This window comes from Rosa rugosa, chromosome 5, assembly GCF_958449725.1.
Source record: "Rosa rugosa chromosome 5, drRosRugo1.1, whole genome shotgun sequence".
Lineage (NCBI taxonomy): Eukaryota > Viridiplantae > Streptophyta > Magnoliopsida > Rosales > Rosaceae > Rosa > Rosa rugosa.
In genome coordinates this window covers 7,935,470-7,953,082 of record NC_084824.1, presented here as the reverse complement: position 1 = coordinate 7,953,082, position 17,613 = coordinate 7,935,470, and the positions used below count along the sequence as shown (strand labels likewise).

At 37.4% G+C, this 17,613-nt stretch overlaps 3 protein-coding genes across 3 annotated transcripts; 2 read left to right on the top strand and 1 right to left on the bottom strand.

Annotated features, from left to right (window-relative positions):
* The first annotated feature begins 15 nt into the window (after positions 1 to 15).
* LOC133708247 (caffeoylshikimate esterase-like) lies at positions 16 to 2,580 on the top strand. Its single transcript, XM_062133708.1, has 8 exons — positions 16 to 397; positions 497 to 526; positions 622 to 751; positions 870 to 1,016; positions 1,105 to 1,235; positions 1,771 to 1,908; positions 2,022 to 2,120; positions 2,213 to 2,580. Exons 1-8 carry the CDS (start codon positions 119 to 121, stop codon positions 2,429 to 2,431), a joined length of 1,173 nt encoding a protein of 390 aa, XP_061989692.1. The 5' UTR covers positions 16 to 118; the 3' UTR covers positions 2,432 to 2,580.
* Positions 2,581 to 3,183: 603 nt separating this feature from the next.
* Positions 3,184 to 5,825, top strand: LOC133708245 (uncharacterized). The gene is made up of 6 exons (XM_062133705.1): positions 3,184 to 3,396; positions 3,869 to 4,001; positions 4,117 to 4,220; positions 4,526 to 4,697; positions 4,804 to 4,944; positions 5,278 to 5,825. The coding sequence occupies exons 1-6, from the start codon at positions 3,347 to 3,349 to the stop codon at positions 5,617 to 5,619; spliced, it is 942 nt and encodes a 313-aa protein (XP_061989689.1). The 5' UTR covers positions 3,184 to 3,346; the 3' UTR covers positions 5,620 to 5,825.
* A 7,575-nt stretch (positions 5,826 to 13,400) lies between these two features.
* Positions 13,401 to 15,943, bottom strand: LOC133712296 (zinc finger protein JAGGED-like). The gene is made up of 5 exons (XM_062138407.1): positions 15,685 to 15,943; positions 15,423 to 15,535; positions 14,956 to 15,087; positions 14,576 to 14,660; positions 13,401 to 14,461 (listed from the first exon to the last, which is right to left on the bottom strand). Coding segments are annotated over exons 1-5 (900 nt in total). The 5' UTR covers positions 15,687 to 15,943; the 3' UTR covers positions 13,401 to 13,893.
* Positions 15,944 to 17,613: the final 1,670 nt, after the last annotated feature.

Below are 17,613 nucleotides of genomic sequence, written 5' to 3'. Positions count from 1 at the left end.
AAAGAAAGCGATGTCCACATTGGACGGTCAAAACTCTAGCATCAACCTTAGTCATCTGACTCGGTTTCATTCGAACTCTGAGAGCTCCGTGCTTAACGTTTTCCTCACCAAACTCACCATGGAACTTTCTCGAGCTCTGAGATTCCAGCAACTGGAGCTTCCTTTCTGCCCCCAACAACTCCAAACCCAGAGGCCTACATTTTCAGTCGCCGCCAGAAGAACAAGTCAGATAATAGTTGCAGCGGTCAAGACCAAGAGAAGAAGGCCACCCATTGAAGGCGTTAGCGAGGAGCTCAATTTGATCGCCGATCAGAGCCTTGACTGTGCTCCGGCTCGGAGAAGAGTTCGATCCGCATTCGTTGAGCTGCAGCAGCAACTTGATCACTGCTTGTTTAAGGTTGGTCTGTGATTACCTTACTACCCTTTGATTTGTTATCTATGAGTTAGTAGTCTGACTATTTATATTGCTCTTGAATTGCAATGGGTTGGTGGATAGTTGGCTCCAACTGGGATCAGAACAGAAGAGGTAAAGCTTGTTACTTTTGCAAATAAGTAGGTATATGGATAGAATGTGTGTACAGTATTATTTACTGTAATTGTTTCTGGGTTTGTACCTTGTAGTGGTACGAAATAAATTCAAGGGGGCTAGGAATTTTCTGTAAAAGCTGGAAGCCAAGAGAAGGTGTTCCGATTAAAGGCGTATTGTGTTTCTGCCATGGGTATGGTGATACTTGTGTTTTCTTCTTTGAAGGTTTGTTAAATTGTGGAGCTTTCATCTATGTTCTTGATTTTGGTACATTGTTATACTTGAGCCACATTTTAAAGGGTTATGCACAAGGGATGGTATTGGTGATATTTGGATTTTTCAGGTATTGCCAAGCAGATTGCGGCAGCTGGGTACGCTGTGTACGCCATGGACTACCCAGGCTTTGGCCTTTCAGAAGGATTGCATGGTTATATCCCGAGCTTTGATCAGCTAGCTGACGATGTTATTGAACAGTATACAAAGATTAAAGGTTTGGCTTTAGTCTAAACTGTGTTCGTTATCAGGGGTTGCAGCCTAGCCTTTAGACTAACTAGTTGTTTTCAAATTGTGCCTGACAGCAAAACCAGAGTTGAAGGGGTTGCCTCACTTCATATTGGGCCAGTCCATGGGTGGAGCTGTTACTCTCAAAGTTCACTTTAAGCAACCATATGCATGGGATGGCATAGTTCTTGTGGCTCCAATGTGTAAAGTAAGTTCATCCTTGTTCCAATGTATACATCTATTTAGCATTCATCAACTTCATCTTCAGTTTCAGTTTCCTATATGATATTAAGCTCTGAAGTATCGTTGACTTCACTTAGATTTAAAGACTTCTGTCTCATTGTTCGGATTTATGGTTTTAGCAAATTGAGACTTGTAGGTTTCTACTACTAGTTAGCTAAGTCTGTAGTATTGATACTAGTTGATTGCCTATTTACATGGACAATCTTGACAAGTAGTAGTCTTGTGATATGTGTCCCGCTTCACTCAAGGGAAGTTAATTTACCCTGTCTTACACAAGGCATGATAGGAACGGTGAAATATGTCCGTAATGGTGAGCCATTCTTCAAACAATTAGTAGAATTAAGCCAGCATAACACAAGCAACTCACAGAAGATGATGTTGATTTCTTGTGTGCAGAATTTGCTTAATAAGCTGGTCCAGAAGTTGCAGGACCTAATTTTGTGTGTAGACCAATGTACTTCACAATATGAAAATTTTTGCTGACATTGAGTTGCTGAAAGATTGCAGAGGATGTAACACCTCCACCAGCGGCAGCGAAGCTATTAACTCTTATGTCCAATGTTGTCCCCAAAGCAAAGCTTGTCCCGCAGAAAGACTTGGCCGAGCTGGCCTTCAGAGATGAAAGGAAAAGGAAACTGGTTAGTACTTATCAACATGTTCTGCTTGTGGGGCAAAATGTTATCTTGGAGAAAACAACTCAGTATTGAATGAAGATAATTGAGTCAATAATGCTTTGCTCATTTCTAATCAGGCTGTCTACAATGTGACATGCTACAATGGTCCCGTGCGATTGAAGACTGCTGTGGAACTACTAAACGCTACTAAGGAGATTGAGATGCGAGTGCATAAGGTAGGTTTTACTTTGTGATTTCCTGAATTATTAGTCGTGTTTAAAGTAGCTTAAAGGATAAATTAAGCAAATGGGGTATGTATATGGCACAGGTTTCATCTCCACTGCTAGTTCTTCATGGAGCTGCAGATAAGGTGACTGATCCCTTAGTGAGCCAGTTTCTTTATGAGAAGGCCTCAAGCAAAGACAAAACTCTAAAACTCTACCCAGATGGCTTTCATTGCATTCTTGAAGGAGAACCTGATGATAGAATCTTTTCAGTCCTTGAAGATATTATCACTTGGCTTGATCACCGGTGTTTGCTCAAGTAGACAAAGTTCTCTATTAAGACATAACCATTTCATATATTGTAGTCCTTGATTGCTTCTTCTTCTTCTTTTTATTCTCTCTTTTCTTTCCTTTTATGGGTAATAATTAATCTTCATTTTATAGAAATAATCTAAGATTAAAGTTCATCCGATGTAACCTGTGTTCATTCTTCCGTGTTGTATGCAAATGGAAATGTCTCCATCTCTCCACTAAGGTTAATCCTAGTGTACTTTAATTTTACAACTTTTATCCCGCTAGGGATGACATTGGAGCGGATTGGAAATCAGAGTCACAATGTTCTCCGAATCCATTCCACACCTTAATCTACACCCTTATAAACCCCCCACCCTTCTTCGGGGTTAAGAATTCAATGGATTGAATAGTTTGTTTTTCGTATTCTTTTTTAAAATTTAAATTCTTGACAAAGTTACAAGCAAAGCATCAAATATGGAATCTTAGCAAAAAAAAAAAATTGACTAGTTTTGAAAAAAAATTTAAGAATATAATCATAATTTCATGCTCGCATCATCTCTAGTTTGAGATCGTGGATTTCACGATTTGACCCCAAATTTATCCTCCTGACGGTATCGGAACCTGACCGGAGATATTTGCAATCCCTACATGTGTGGGTGACATTAGATGCCATCCGACCATAAGTAAAATTTCTAAAGTGTAAATGTAAAATGTGAAAAAGATAAAAGTTAAAATGTGTCGGTTAAAAATGAGGGTACATAATAACTAAAAATTGAAGACAGCGAAAGCCAAAGAGAGTCCATCGTGGTTCAAGAATAGATATAGAGAGTAGTTTGGGTTTCTGCTATCGTCTTCCTTCCAGAAGCTTAAAAATATCGTAAAGCCTTTGGTGAGCGATCAAAAGATTACCTGCGAGAGGCTTCATCGTCTTCTTATACGCATCCATGTCTCTCTTGAACCAGCTCTTCAATAGAGGCGTTTTCGGCACAAAATGGTCAGTCTTGCCTTTGGCCTCTACATAAGCGTTTCTTCATTTTGATCGATTTAATCAACTGGGTTTTGTTTTTCTTTTGATTTAGTTGGTCTATGAATTTGAGTCGGTCAACTAATACTTGGAACACGCTATTCAATTCTGTAGTTCAACCTGTGAGGCGTGTGTTTTCGAAATTCTTGTTTCTGTGAGATCCCCAATACAGTGTGGTACATTTCAGCATGTGGGGTTTTAGTAGGGGCAATATTTTGATTGGTTTTTTTTTTTTTTTTTTTTCAATATTATTGATTCATTTCTGCTGTTGTGAGTGAATTTTGGGCTCTAGATATTCATTGTCTTTAGTAATGGGTTGTTTCAGCTGAGTGTGATTATCAAATTAGGAGGCTTGGAGCCAAAATTTGTATTCTTTTGCATTGCTCTTGTTGTTGTTGTTGTTGAGTGGGTGTAAATGTTGATCTTGATGGTTTGTTTGTAGCAAAACATGTCTGAACTTGGCAATTTCGCGGATTAAGTTGCTGCAAAACAAGAGAGATATGCAGCTTAAACATATGCGCAAGGAGATTGCTCAGTTTTTGCAGGCTGGCCAAGAAGCAATAGCTCGAATTCGGGTACAAGTTTCAAGAGTTATATGGAACAATGTTTATGCCTGTTTGTTTAGATTACTCTGTACTTGAATTGTGATAGATAATGTTGTTGAAGAATGAACCTTTCATAATTTGGTAGGTGGAGCATGTTATACGAGAGCAAAACATATGGGCTGCTTATGAGATATTGGAGCTTTTCTGTGAATTTGTCCTCGCACGGGTTCCCATTATTGAGAGCCAAAAGTAAGTCCTTAGTGGTAGTTTTTTCAGCTTTATAAAAATGCTGATGTACTGGGGGATCATCTTGTCAAAAATGATCATATAAATCACTTGTGAATTACTATTTACTTATAAAGACTTTGGAAAGACTCGTCTAGAGGACAAGGATATAATAGGATTTGAAATCAGTTTCGGCATTGTGGTTTGTCTTAACCTTTAACCAGAATGGATATTTGAAGCCTGCTTGATCTGCACAGTTGTATATCATTCCATAATGTGTTCATGCCATTGCTACTCAATTATCTGAACCACTTTTCTCCTTATTACAGGGATTGCCCACCAGAACTACGAGAGGCTATATCAAGCATAATTTTTTCTGCCCCAAGATGTTCAGAAGTTCCGGATTTATTGCAGATCAAGAATTTGTTTACAGCAAAATATGGGAAGGAATTTATAGCATCTGCCTCTGAGCTTCGTCCTGATTCTGGTGTCAACCGAACTGTTAAGTGGTTATATTGGATATGCAAGTTTGAATTCTAAAGAAACAGCCATTACAGTAGTCAGAAAACTAATACTGCTTTTTCAATACATGATATGATTTGTGCAGATAATTGAAAAGCTTTCAGTTAGTGCTCCCTCTGGAGAGGCAAGGCTCAAGGTATTGAAGGAAATCGCACAAGAGTACAATCTGAATTGGGATTCTTCTAGCACGGAAGCGGAATTCAGTAGAAAACATGAAGATCTGCTGGTACAAATCTCAATTATGTTATTTCTCTTTTTTCAAAATGATTAGGTGTAGCTTAAACTTCTGACGTTGTTTGGTTGTTCAGAACCATGACCAGATTATGTTATCGTTCCTTGGTTTTGTTTTGACACTTGTTAATCAACAGTTACCCTATTATTATTTTTATATGAGTTCAGTGCCTTAACAGGGACTTGCTCATGAAATTTTGAAATAGCATCCGAGACTGGACACACATCTTGTAACTAAATTTTTGATTGTGGAATTAGAAATTTATTTCAATTTCTATTCTCTGTCATTTCCACTGATTAAAATTGGACCCTTTGCCATTATATGTAGGGTGGATCCAAGCACATAAGTGGTGGAGCTGCACTGCCTTCTCGAGCTCCTGCAAATCAAGTGTCTTTTAGTTCTCCGCCTTCTAATGGTGCACATTATATTCAGACCGCAGAGATTAAACCAGAACCTCAACAACACATTCCTGCTCCAAGATCTTTAATTCAGACGCATGTGTCAAGTACCGATGAGATTCAGCCATCAATTAATAATGATGCAGTACCAGTTAGGGAAACAAGACCACAATCATCTGTGATCCTGGAGAAAGCTCGAGCTGCCATTGCGTCTGCTGAACGCGCATGTGCTGCTGCCCGTTCAGCTGCTGAGCTGGTTAAGTCATTATAGTACTCAAATTGATCATTTGATCCCAGTGCACGAGGCACAACACTAAAGAAAACACATGTTACTTCGGTAACACCCTTCCAAATTCTCTTCAAAGAACGTGAAAAAGGGTACACTACTGGTGAATATGATTTGTATATCTTGTGATGGTGAAGAACTCGCATTTTCTCTGACATTAATCAACATTTACTGCAACCTATTTTCTACTACTTTTGTGTTTCACTCCAAGTACCAATATGTCTAATCTATCAGGCCCTCCTTGAGCCATATGTTGTGAATCATGATTTTGATTGCATCATTCGTTACCTAGCATTGAGGCAAAAGCTCCGAATGGAATTTAAATCTGCTTCAATCTCCTCCGACTTACTCATTTGTTTGCTGGACAGAAAAATTAGTCTAGCAAAGTTTACTCTTTCTTTTTGCCAGGGGAACTGTTACGGGGTTTGAGGTTTCAGACTCCTTCTACCATTTCTTTGCCAACCAGAAATAGGCTTACATTTCTATTCGAAAAAGCTAAGTTGAATTCAATGAACATGGGTGTAGTAAACATGGGCTTGCTTTTGTTCAAAATTTTAATTTGGGCGAACTGGGTTCTCTAATTCTTGAGGATCGGAGCTTAAGAAGCATTCTCTTTATCACAGTAGCTTAAGTATTTCTTGATGAAAACATGGATTATATTCACCAGTAACTTTTTTTTTTTTGTTCAAATATACACCTGCAGTAATATCATAATTACCAAAAACACTAGTTTTATTTCCCAGGGGCACATCAATAACATGAAATAACAAACCCTGTTAGGTTATAAGTAAAACCAGAGAAAACCAAGTCTGTTATTGACTTGCTCACAGCCTCACAGATGGAGCAGATAGTAAAAACCAAAACATTCTTGTTTGCTTTCCCAGAGATCAAGTACTCCGATCTACACAACACTGGCATGCACGAGAGGCCCGAGAGAGGACCCTAGCAAGCTATAGCTCGGTTTACATATAAGAGATCTCTGTTGCATGCCCTAGGGAGCTAGGCTATATGTAAAGCTAGGTTTCATTTTCATAGATGCATTGTTATCATGCTGGCTGGCAATATATGGAGGCAGAGACAAGTTTACATTACCTGATGTAGACTTGTACAATATAGTCACACTTCTCAACGATACACACACACAATATATATATATATATATATATATATATATATATATATATATATATATATATATATTATACACACACACACACCTAGCTCTCTGATACAACCAAGGAACCACGTCTGTTTCACACAGGGCACTGGTATTCTCATGCATGAAACTTCAGCAAACTCTTCTGAAAGGCACACTAGCTAGAGCCGTACTTGTGTAATATTCACTGTGCCCTACCCCAGAGCGAGAGCGAGAGAGAGAGAGAGTAGTGTTAAAGTTGTGTGTGACAAAGATGTAACATGGATTATTTACAGGAGGAGAGAACTGAACTGGTAATAAAGACAGAGACGAAGTTAACAGGACCAAAAAAGAGAACCTGGTGTGAATCATAACATTGCCATAACAGGGGATGAACCGCGTGATATCTAAGACACTCAACAAAACCAACTTTGATAATATTGTTGGCAACTAATTGATATTATGCATGAGACGTCCTTTTCAGTCTTGAATTTCGTTTTAACACGCACAGTTTCCATTGGTCATTTCACACCCTAAATTGTTGTAGCTTCAACTGAATAATTCTTCATTTATATTACTTCGTAAAAGTATCGGCAAAAAAAGAAGGAAAAAAACATATCAAATGGAGTGTACAGTAGAACCTAGCCTAAGCAGTGGTTGGCGATAGCAAAAGTACCCTACCCCTGAAATCTACAGCAGATGTAGGTGGGTATGGATATAACTTCCCCGAACCCGACACTCTATTGCCTTTTTATGAATCAATGTGTATATTTGTGTAGCGGACATGATAAGCACAACGTTTTAAGTGATTTTGTGAAACATTATGTAAATCCTTCACCCCCCCCCCCCCAATCAAGGAAATGTCCATCAGGAGATAATTTAGGCTTTCTCTTCCTTGAGACTGAGGATAACATTTCGGTGGTAAAGTATTTTACACATATACTAATTATCCTGCGTTTATTTTGATTTGGATTTTTCAATGAAGAATATAACTTTTTCAGAACAAAAATAATATATGAATATTCAAACCGATCATCATTTATCAAACGGAGTGGGAATATAGTAATTCCCCCGCCTCCTTAACATTCATAATAGTAGTAAGTATTTGATTGTTCTAAAGTAGCCAAACAAAGGCTAGTTTGTGATAGCCACACATCATGTAATTACCATCTCGTTAGGCTTGTTTTGGTCAGTACCGTTTTGTAATTACCATTTTTTTTTTTTGAGAGGGAAGACGTCAATAGAACCACACACGCACCCTCATGCAGTGTATCCTAGTTTTGTCAAACTAATCACTGCACCGCAGACGCACGAACCCTCATGTTAACAAACAAAGGTCCCTCAAATCTGCTGGCCACGGAATGAAGTTGGGAATCGAACGCTAGACCTGGGGGTTCCAGACTAGGCCGCTCGACCAGCACACCATACCACGTGGTTAGTAATTACCATTCTTAACAGACATATATATATATATATATATATATATATATGGCACACTTTCATCATATAATTTGCAAAGATTCGTATACCTCCTTCATTTTCATGCATGATCGAAGCTAGAAGTTCACGTTTCAGAGTCGCTGCTTGCTTTAAATGCATGCAGCTAGGGGTAGTACGTGTACACATGCTTTTGAGCTAAATGAGCTAGCCAAGTTTCTACTTTCTAACTAGTCAAATCAATTACACTGTAGCTAGCTAAAGCTCTCGATCTCTAAAATTAAATATATCCTCATATGCAGAAAATGAAGTTATGAACTCAATACTTTTTTTTTTTTTGATACTTATGAACTTATTACCTTGTATAAATATTTAAATTCTTCTGGCCAATCATAAATGCTTAAGCTTAATATAAACTTCACATATATAACCAAAAGATCAACTACTCACCATGCCATGCTCTATAACACCACCTATTTCTTTTATATTATGTAGAATAATAATCTCCATGACACTAATTTTCGTTCTGTTCCAATGTCTTTAACCTTTCATTATAAAAATTATTTATGTCATTTTGTTCATGATACGTATGAGAATTGTAAGGAAGAAAAAAAAACAAAAGATTTGAGTTGAATTTCCATTGGTCCAATTGGTTTGCCTATTCTAGTTAGCTCTATAGTCTATATCTAGTTTTTCATAGAACAAGACGGAACATGCACTAGTAATTACTGGTCAATTATACTGATGCATGCCAATAATCAATGCCAGGTGAATATTATGAACTAAAGTCATAATCTTCTTAACCGGATAAAAGAGATAACTAATAAGCAAAACAAACTAATTAATTAATCAATTCCGGGTTAATATTACGAGCTAAAGTCATTGTCTTCGTACTTAATCGGAGAAAAGAGAAAACTAATTAGCACAAGTGCACAATAAACTGATCAGTGGAACTCTGAAAACGACTAGAGAGGTGGTGATGATTATCGATTTATTGACGGTGAATAATATATTAATTAACTGCAATACTTTTTTTTTTTTTTTTTTTTTTTACGAAAAATTAACTGCAATACTTATCAAACTACTCTAGCTTTAGAAATATTAGATATTTGCAACTTTTTATTTTATTTATGAAAAATGGATAATACGTGATATATCTCTTGGATCAGTTCTGGCCTTATACTTTGTACTATAGAACAGTAATACCGCATGCAGCTGCTAGCTAAGCTAGAGATTCAATTATCCATGATCAATCCCTCTCTTTTTCTGTTTCTCTGGCCCAATCTTTGTCAACCAACAATATATACAGTGACCAGTTTGCAGTCTCGTACCTTTCTTCAATATATCTCTATGTCGATCCCTTTGATCATCTTGGGATCGCTCCGGTAGATAGATAGACATATATATATATATATATATATATATATGTATATATATATATATATATATATATATATAGAGAGAGAGAGAGAGAGAGAGAGAGGTAGATAGATAGACATATATATATATATATATAGAGAGAGAGAGAGAGAGAGTGTGTGTGTGTGTGTGTACAGTACAGTCGCTCCATGTATATTAATCGTCCTTAACTTTATTAAGCAGCATTTAGACCTTAATTATAGACACAACACAGTGAACACACCGACAAATACCCCAATCGATATATAATTGTTAAATATTTAACAGTGAGGCTAGCTAGGGCATGCCGTGCATTTCACAGATGAATGCTTATTCTTTTGCTGTATAGCTAGGTAGCTGTTAGCCTTTTAGTTGTCAGTGAAGATTGAATAGAAAACAAAAACCAATGTCAATTAAAGATGCAATTCCAATCAAATCAATGTTCCTTATCAACGTTTTCTCTTTGTTTTGTTGTTGTACATTTATGGTAGGTCTATGGTTCTTTACTTATTACTAATTGAATGCCTGAACATCTAGTCTGACCTAGTTTTTGATTCGGTCTGTAAAGATGAAGATTTTGAGGCGGACATTTATAATTATATACGTTTACTCTTCTTCTTCTTTTCTTTTCTTTTCCTTCTGTTCTCTTTAACTCTTTAAGCAACTGAAAGCCAGAGAAAGATGAATTAATCCATGCAGCTCTACCAATACTATTAATTAGCTTCATCAAGAATAGCAGACAAGTATTTTACCAAAAAATAGAATAAAAGATCGATAATCCAGTATAGACTTAATGACAATTATTAACAAAGTAATGATTTACAAAAACTAGATCTCTGCTATGACCTATCTCTTCTTCATCAAAAGAATAGATTGAAATAAACGAACTGTGAAAGATCTTCAGTTATACGGTGGGTCCAGATTGCTAGGTTTTTATATAACCTCTTAACCAGAAAAGGATAAGCATGCAATAGCTAGCTTCTCAGCTAGGATGGTCCTGGTCCGAATCAGATTGATGTAGTTCCAGGCCATGAGTTAACAGACTGATTTGATTTTACATATACACAGCTGCTTAATTAAATTATGGATCTGCAACATTTTTGTGGCGCTAGTTCTGTAGATGTTGCAGTCCATCTTAACCTAACCTGACCTGACCTAAACTATGAATATATTATATATGTGCAGCAGGTTTAGTCTGTATCGAGGTATACATATTTATAAATTAGTGGTCGGTGTAGCTAGATAGCTGTTAGCTAGCAAGGGTTTATAAGAGCCGCTTTCATTGGTCTGTGTCTCTCGTCTAGCTCCTGCTGCTCTACCTCTCTCTATTACACTTCATCGATCACTTCAAGTTGCAGTTTTAAGCACCTGAAAGCCCTAAATCGTCTTCAGTTCTATATTCAACCCCCAGCAATTGGCCCAAAGAGAGGTTAATCTGGTCTAATTACTATTGCAAATCATGCAATAGATTAGGGTCCTGTTGATATTACACTACTTACATTGAGCAGACTAAGATGTCTGGGAATTCGATCATGAGAGTTAATTAATACGAACAGTGGAAATCTAATTAAATTCAAGTTCAGAGGCTGTTTTCTACGAAGGAAGACAGGTGTGTATGTATACTGTATATGTACATATATCCAATGGCTGGGGCTTTCCAGGTGTATATGTATACTGTATATGTACATATATCCAATGGTTGGGGCCATGGGCGTAGCTAGCTAATAACTAGAGGGGTCAACTGACCCTCCTGTCGTAGTACTTGCCTGTATCAATTATGAGGCTTTAGTACTATTTCCATAGCTAATTCTTGTAACTTTATTCACTTTACCCTCCTCTACTTTAGATTTTCTATTCGAGGAACAGTTGTTGTATAGTAAAATATATGTATAGTTAGTGACTTTTAATTTGACTAAATTTTGCATATTTAAGTATCTAAGCATAAATGAATATATTTACGAACATTGTTCTCCGAGACCACTAATGAGCAACTAAGAGGCACTAGATGGACTAATGGCTGACCATTGAGGGGTTTGTTTTGTTGAGGCAGCGAATCAGGCTGATTGAGTGATTGTCAATGCTTTCTATGTCCTCTGGGAACTACCCTCGTTTAGTTCGTAAAAGGGAAAATAATTTATTTATTTTTCATTGGATAGGAAACTAACATTCTCACAAACTCTTCATCTCGTATTGAATAACATTGGAGAAGTGGTAGAAAAATTGGTAGGAAATTCATAAGTAATGCGATCAAATATTATAAAATTAATGAGTGATGCTTATAATTCCTGACTTTCATGAACGAGTATCTTATGCACCATGTGATGTACTATCAATATTGAGGTTTAACCTCGGTGCAATAAAACTTATGTTCTAACAAAAAAAATATTATAAAATTAATAAGTTATTAATGTAAATTAAGAGTGCGAAAAAATGAATCTCTTAGAATTATGGGAAAATTAAATTTTTTTTTTCTCCTTGTGCTTTAGACATGAACAAATATATATATTTTTTTCTCAGGCCTCAAATCCATGAACCAAAAGAGCTAGAATAACTAAAAATATCACATGACTTTATCGAACTGGCCGATTACGCCCTCACAACAAGTTTGAAATCGTTCGCCCATTATTCACTTTTGGAAAAATAAGACAAAATTCCTGTAGTCCTCAAATAATATCTAGGTTCTCGTTGTGTTTGCAATTAAAATAAAGAGTTGTGCAAGGGCCATGGTAATTTGTTTATGGATAAAAATATCAGTTGTTTTGTTTTTTTCAAAACAAAAATGTCAAAGTGTTAAAACTCAGTTCCAACCATTTATTTCCCACCAATGTTTAGAAGAGATCGAGAGATAGATGAAAATGGTGGTGAGGTTTCCGAGGTACATATATAACAAAATTTTGTTAGACTTTTAACTTTTTAGAGCATTTTTAGCAGACTCTCTATTTTGGCTCCTTAGCTATTTTGAAGAGCATGTTTAGCTTTTTATCTATTTTAGCAGCTGCACCAGACTCCTAAGTGACTCTCTATTATAACTTTTAGTTATCTCGCTCCTAAATATAGAGAGTGGGATGAGACTCTCTATAATTTAAAACATTCATTTTAAATTATTTTATGTAAATTATAAATACATTTAAACTATTAAATATTCATTTAAAAAATAATATAAATTTAAAACTAGCTAAAATAGAGAGTTTTGATGCCGACGTAATTTTAAAGTGGCTAACTAAAATGACTTTTTAGCTAAAGTGGCTAAACATTAATAATGTTCACCTAAAGTAGCCACTTTGCATAGTTACTAACCTTATATATTAACTAGGTAGGGATACTTACCAACTCAATTATTTTAGAACGTATGCATGTAAGAGTACCATATCTGTAGCAGTGTCTTCTCTTCTCTTCTCAAGAGTGAATCTGAAATAATTCAATTGTGCGCACTGTGGGGTGATACAAGTGCTTTGGAGTTTGGACTCTCTGGAGGGATAATTTGCAAAGTGGATCTAACAGACACTAAAATATACTTTGATTGTTTTCCTGGTGGTGTGTAAAGAAGTTTGCAGGAAAAAGTAACAATGGAATTGTGAGTTATCAGCAGGTCATTGCCCCCTACAGTGCAGGCATGGTGTGACACAGTGACTTACATAAATATATGACCCAGCAAAACCAGGAGATCCCCAATTTTGGGTGCAGAGAGAGAGAGAGAGCCCTCTTTCTTCTCACGGTCAAAGAGGTGAAGCCATCTAAATACCATTGAATACTCCACAGGAAAAGTCATATGAAATGAAGTCATAGAAGGCAAAGGTTAAAATATTCAATTATAGCATGCAAAACGAACTGGAAATGCAAAAAGGGGTTGGGAACTTTCAGTTCATTTCTAACTGGCTGTCCCACATCCCCTCTTTTTCTAGTTCACCCCTCTTTTCCTTTTCAGAGTTGGGAGTATACACAGCTTAGCGCAGAGTTACACACACACACACAAGTCACATACACAAGAAACCCAACAACCCTCTTCCAAATCCCCACAGCTTGAAGCCAAACTTGCTGAGCCTGTCCATGACCTCTAAAGCTGTCCCTTAGTCCAGTCCTTCCTGTAGAGAAACACCAAAACTCAGTCTCTCTCTTCTTCTTCTTGCATGTTCATGACCCCATTTTGTCAGCTTCTTTTGAGTCTCTCATCTCTCCCTGTCATTTCTGCTTGGCGTGTCAACAAATAGCCTAATGATACTACTTCAGACTTACTTACTATAACTCCATTAAAATGAAGAAAAAAAAAAAAAACCTGTTTCAATAATTAATTAGAAGCCATGTTGAAATCGGTTGATGGAAGGAGGTGGAGGGGGTTGTGTTCCTGAGTAGCTCATAGCTCCACCACCAACACCGCCTCCTCCTCCCGATCCAGTCAACTCCGAACTCAGGCTGCTGCTGCCTTGCCCAAACCCCCCGCTATGCGTGACCGGAGCACCAATACAAGTATAGTTGTTGTAACCGTTGTTGTTGGACTGATGATGATCTTGTACACCCGCCGTGGCGCCATAGCTCACATTCAGATGATGGCCATACTGGGATGCACTAGTGTTGTTACCACCGAGGACATGACCGACATAGTAGTCATTTTGGTGTTGATAGTGTGAAGAAGGGTAGGACATGGGGCGTGAAGGAGAGGGGTATAAGTAGGGCTGCGAAGGCTGTACGGCTTGCGGTGGTTGACCTGGGGCCGCTGCTGGCGGTGGTGGTATGAGTTGTGTGGAGGGAGAACCAGAAAACATTCTTGCAGGGAATCTCAGAGGTAATGTTGTTGGGTCACCGGGAGCTCCTGCAATTGGGTGGGGATACCCTCCTGGAGATGTCATCGGATGGCAGCAGCTATTTAATCAAAACCATGAAATTTTAATTAGCAAACTAATCACTGAAAAGATCAAAATGGGGGAGAGAAATTTGATCAAAAATTCACATGCATAGTTTGCTTTTTTACATTACCCTAAATGTGGAGGGCCAGGAGCGGCTAGGTTATCGTTGTTGAAGACCAGCTGACGAGCACGGTTTAGTGTCTCTGTCTCCCTCTCTGTAAACAAAAACCCCAACACACAAATCAAATCACATCAGAAATCCACAAAGACTTTCAATAACAAACCCCAACTTTTGTTTTTTACATTTGACATGACCACGCTATAGGCTTCATGGCTAGATCGATCCATCATCAACCTGGCAGTATCCCCAATTTTTTTCTCAAATATAAAATTACCAACTTTTCGAACTTTATACGGAGAGAAAAAACAGATAGTGAGAGACTGGTGAAGTGAATAATTTAATTTAAGTTAGACTTGCCTTCAGACCAAAAAAAAAAAAGTTAGACTTGCCTTGGCGGTGGCGGTTCATGTGTCCCCCAAGAGCTTGAGATTTGCAGAACTTGAGGGAACAAAACCTACACTCGTAGACCTTCCCACTCTCGTCTTTTCCATCTTTTCCGCCGCTTTTCTTTTTTCTATGGCCTGCAAAACCAACCAATCAATCAAATCAAAGCCTTCTTCGATGAGACTAATCCTAGCTATCCCTAGCTAGCTAAAATTAATTACTTAATTAATTACCCAAATCTCATATATTAACAGACATCAGTTTTAAGGAGAAAGTTAATTAAGGAGAAAGTTAAAATGTCCATGCCCTATGTAGACAGTTTTCATGATTCAAGGTTGTAACTTGGATGAAATAACAACTTGTTTCTAGAGTTGAGAAAAATATAAAAAGGAGCTCTGAAAAAAGAAGAAACAAAGGTTCACTTTTGAACGGCCTACGGCCCCTTTGGTCGGAAATTTGTGTATACCGGTACCTGAGGAGGAGGAGGCGTCCCCGTCGATGAATTGTTTACCATTTTCTCGGTCTCTATCTCTATCTCTGTCTCGATTATGATCATCAGGCAAGTTGTTGAGGTCTAATGGATTCCTGCAAAACACCAAAATAACAAATCCTACTTTAACATTAACGATGTACTAGACTTTGTGTGGGTTCAAGATGGAGTTGGATGAACTAGAGAGGAGGAGAGTTTGAAAGGAGTGTTAATGGGACTCTAATTAAGGACGATGATGACTTACATGGTACCGACAGAGAAAGACAGAAACGAAAATATGAGGCAAAAGCCCAAACCCAAAGCTATTTGTATCTCTCTCTCTCTCTTCTCTGTCTGAGTCTCTCTCTCAGATGAGATGTGGGATGGGGTTGGAACTTGGAAGTGAGTAGTAAAGCTATAGCTTTTAAGAGAGAAAATAATTCAAGGGACTTTGAGTTGGAGAGTACTGCAATGAAGAAGCTGGTTGAGTGATGGTGGAAGATAAAGAGCTTTGAAAGTTCTCTATCAGTTTTCTCTGCCAAACCCTTCGGATTTTGGACTCATCTCCCTCTCTCTCTCTCATACAATAAATTAAAATTCAAAAAGGAACAAAGGACGACAGTACTGGGTCTCGTGACTTTAAAAACGGCTTTAGGTATGTGAATTGTGAAGTGCCATTTTGGGTTCGTTGTTAAGAGTAATTTTATAGTAGTTTAAAGTATTGAAAATCTAAAACTCATTAGATTAGTCATTATTTATAGTGTATTTCACACAACAAACTTATTTAACTGCTCCTAACACCGAAATGCTATAAAACACCCGCTGTATAATTACATGAGATTTTCAATTCCTTGTTTGCTCATAATATCCCCATTTTCAAAATTCATAATAATGAAGATTACTGCTCTTCACCACAGGAGGAGATATATGTACGTATGGGAATCAAATAGCTAGCTAGCTACTTAGCTAGTCTCTGTCTTTATGCTTGTCCTGTGATAGCGGTAGCTCTGCTCTAGCCAGGCATGTATATAATTAAAGCCAAGCCAGAACCAAAAGAGTGAAAGCTGGTATTTATAAGCTATGGAAGTTGATCAGGGCAATCAGTGAAGACATATATTACTTACCACTGTAGTGAATGATCAGTAGCTACGATCAATAAATGTTAAAGATATATAAGATCGAGAATGATATATAGATCGACATAGATATATATGATGAGATTATATAGGTTATGTAATGGATGGTCCACAGTTTAATGCACAAAGCTACTAAGCTAAAGACTTAGGGCTCCTGGGTATCATTGTACCACTTTGACTGCCATGGATCATGGAAGTGTTACTATCAATGTCTGATTATCAATATTTTCATGATCTAACTTGGGATGGGCTCAACCTCAACCCCACCTAGCCATGTCTTGTTTTATTCCTTACTAGTACCTGGGTTTTTGTTCGTAGTCATTTTCAACCAACGTCGAGATTAAGCAAATTAATCAAGGGTCGATCGAGACTATATATGTGAATGTCCCATCCAACCCCATATTCATATACTTATGTCGATGAATGAGTACTGGTTTGGTTGTCTTAAAACTTCGTAATAATGCAATGCAAAGTTACTTTTAGACAAAAGCACCAACGCCTCCATACCCACTATGGACCATATATATGATTATGAAAGAGAATGTTTGGCTACGTACATTTTGGTTTACAATATGAACGGTTTGGTACGAGTTCGCAATTGAATCTAATTTGATCAACTGCCCTCTCTTTCTAATGAAAAATCTTTGTCGATGCCGAAATTAAGGAGATAATGGGGATCAAATGTGTGAATAACTCGATTACTTGAGAGCATTATATATATATAGCTACCTAGTTGTAATCCCTTCGATCTTATTAGATAGCTTAGTGAAATGGACGGTTAGGAAGCTCTATACAAGATAGATGTTGACTTGCGTATCTATGGCGCAATACATATGACGCCATTTTACATTGAGCGAAATGGTGTGTTCTATTGATCTATCATGGAATCCTTGACGGCAAATATATAGAAGGATTCAGTAAAGTAGGCAGTAGAACCCCCCTGCTTATCTTTTCTTTTTCTTCAATCCATGTGGTTTTGCTCAACAAGTTTGTATTGTTTTGATCTTTTCCCTAGGGTGTTAGGATAACATATATGTTTAAATATTTCAAAGAGGTTC

Coding starts and splice junctions, on each gene's coding strand:
- LOC133708247 (XM_062133708.1), top strand. CDS start 119: ATGGAACTTTCTCGAGCTCTGAGATTCCAGCAACTGGAGCTTCCTTTC. Junction 1,017..1,104: donor ACAGTATACAAAGATTAAAG/GTTTGGCTTTAG, acceptor TGTGCCTGACAG/CAAAACCAGAGTTGAAGGGG. Junction 2,121..2,212: donor TTGAGATGCGAGTGCATAAG/GTAGGTTTTACT, acceptor TATATGGCACAG/GTTTCATCTCCACTGCTAGT.
- LOC133708245 (XM_062133705.1), top strand. CDS start 3,347: ATGTCTCTCTTGAACCAGCTCTTCAATAGAGGCGTTTTCGGCACAAAA. Junction 3,397..3,868: donor GGCGTTTTCGGCACAAAATG/GTCAGTCTTGCC, acceptor GTTTGTTTGTAG/CAAAACATGTCTGAACTTGG. Junction 4,698..4,803: donor ATTCTGGTGTCAACCGAACT/GTTAAGTGGTTA, acceptor TGATTTGTGCAG/ATAATTGAAAAGCTTTCAGT.
- LOC133712296 (XM_062138407.1), bottom strand. Junction 14,661..14,955: donor CATGAACCGCCACCGCCAAG/GCAAGTCTAACT, acceptor TTTTGTTTACAG/AGAGGGAGACAGAGACACTA. Junction 14,462..14,575: donor CCTGGCCCTCCACATTTAGG/GTAATGTAAAAA, acceptor TTGATTAAATAG/CTGCTGCCATCCGATGACAT.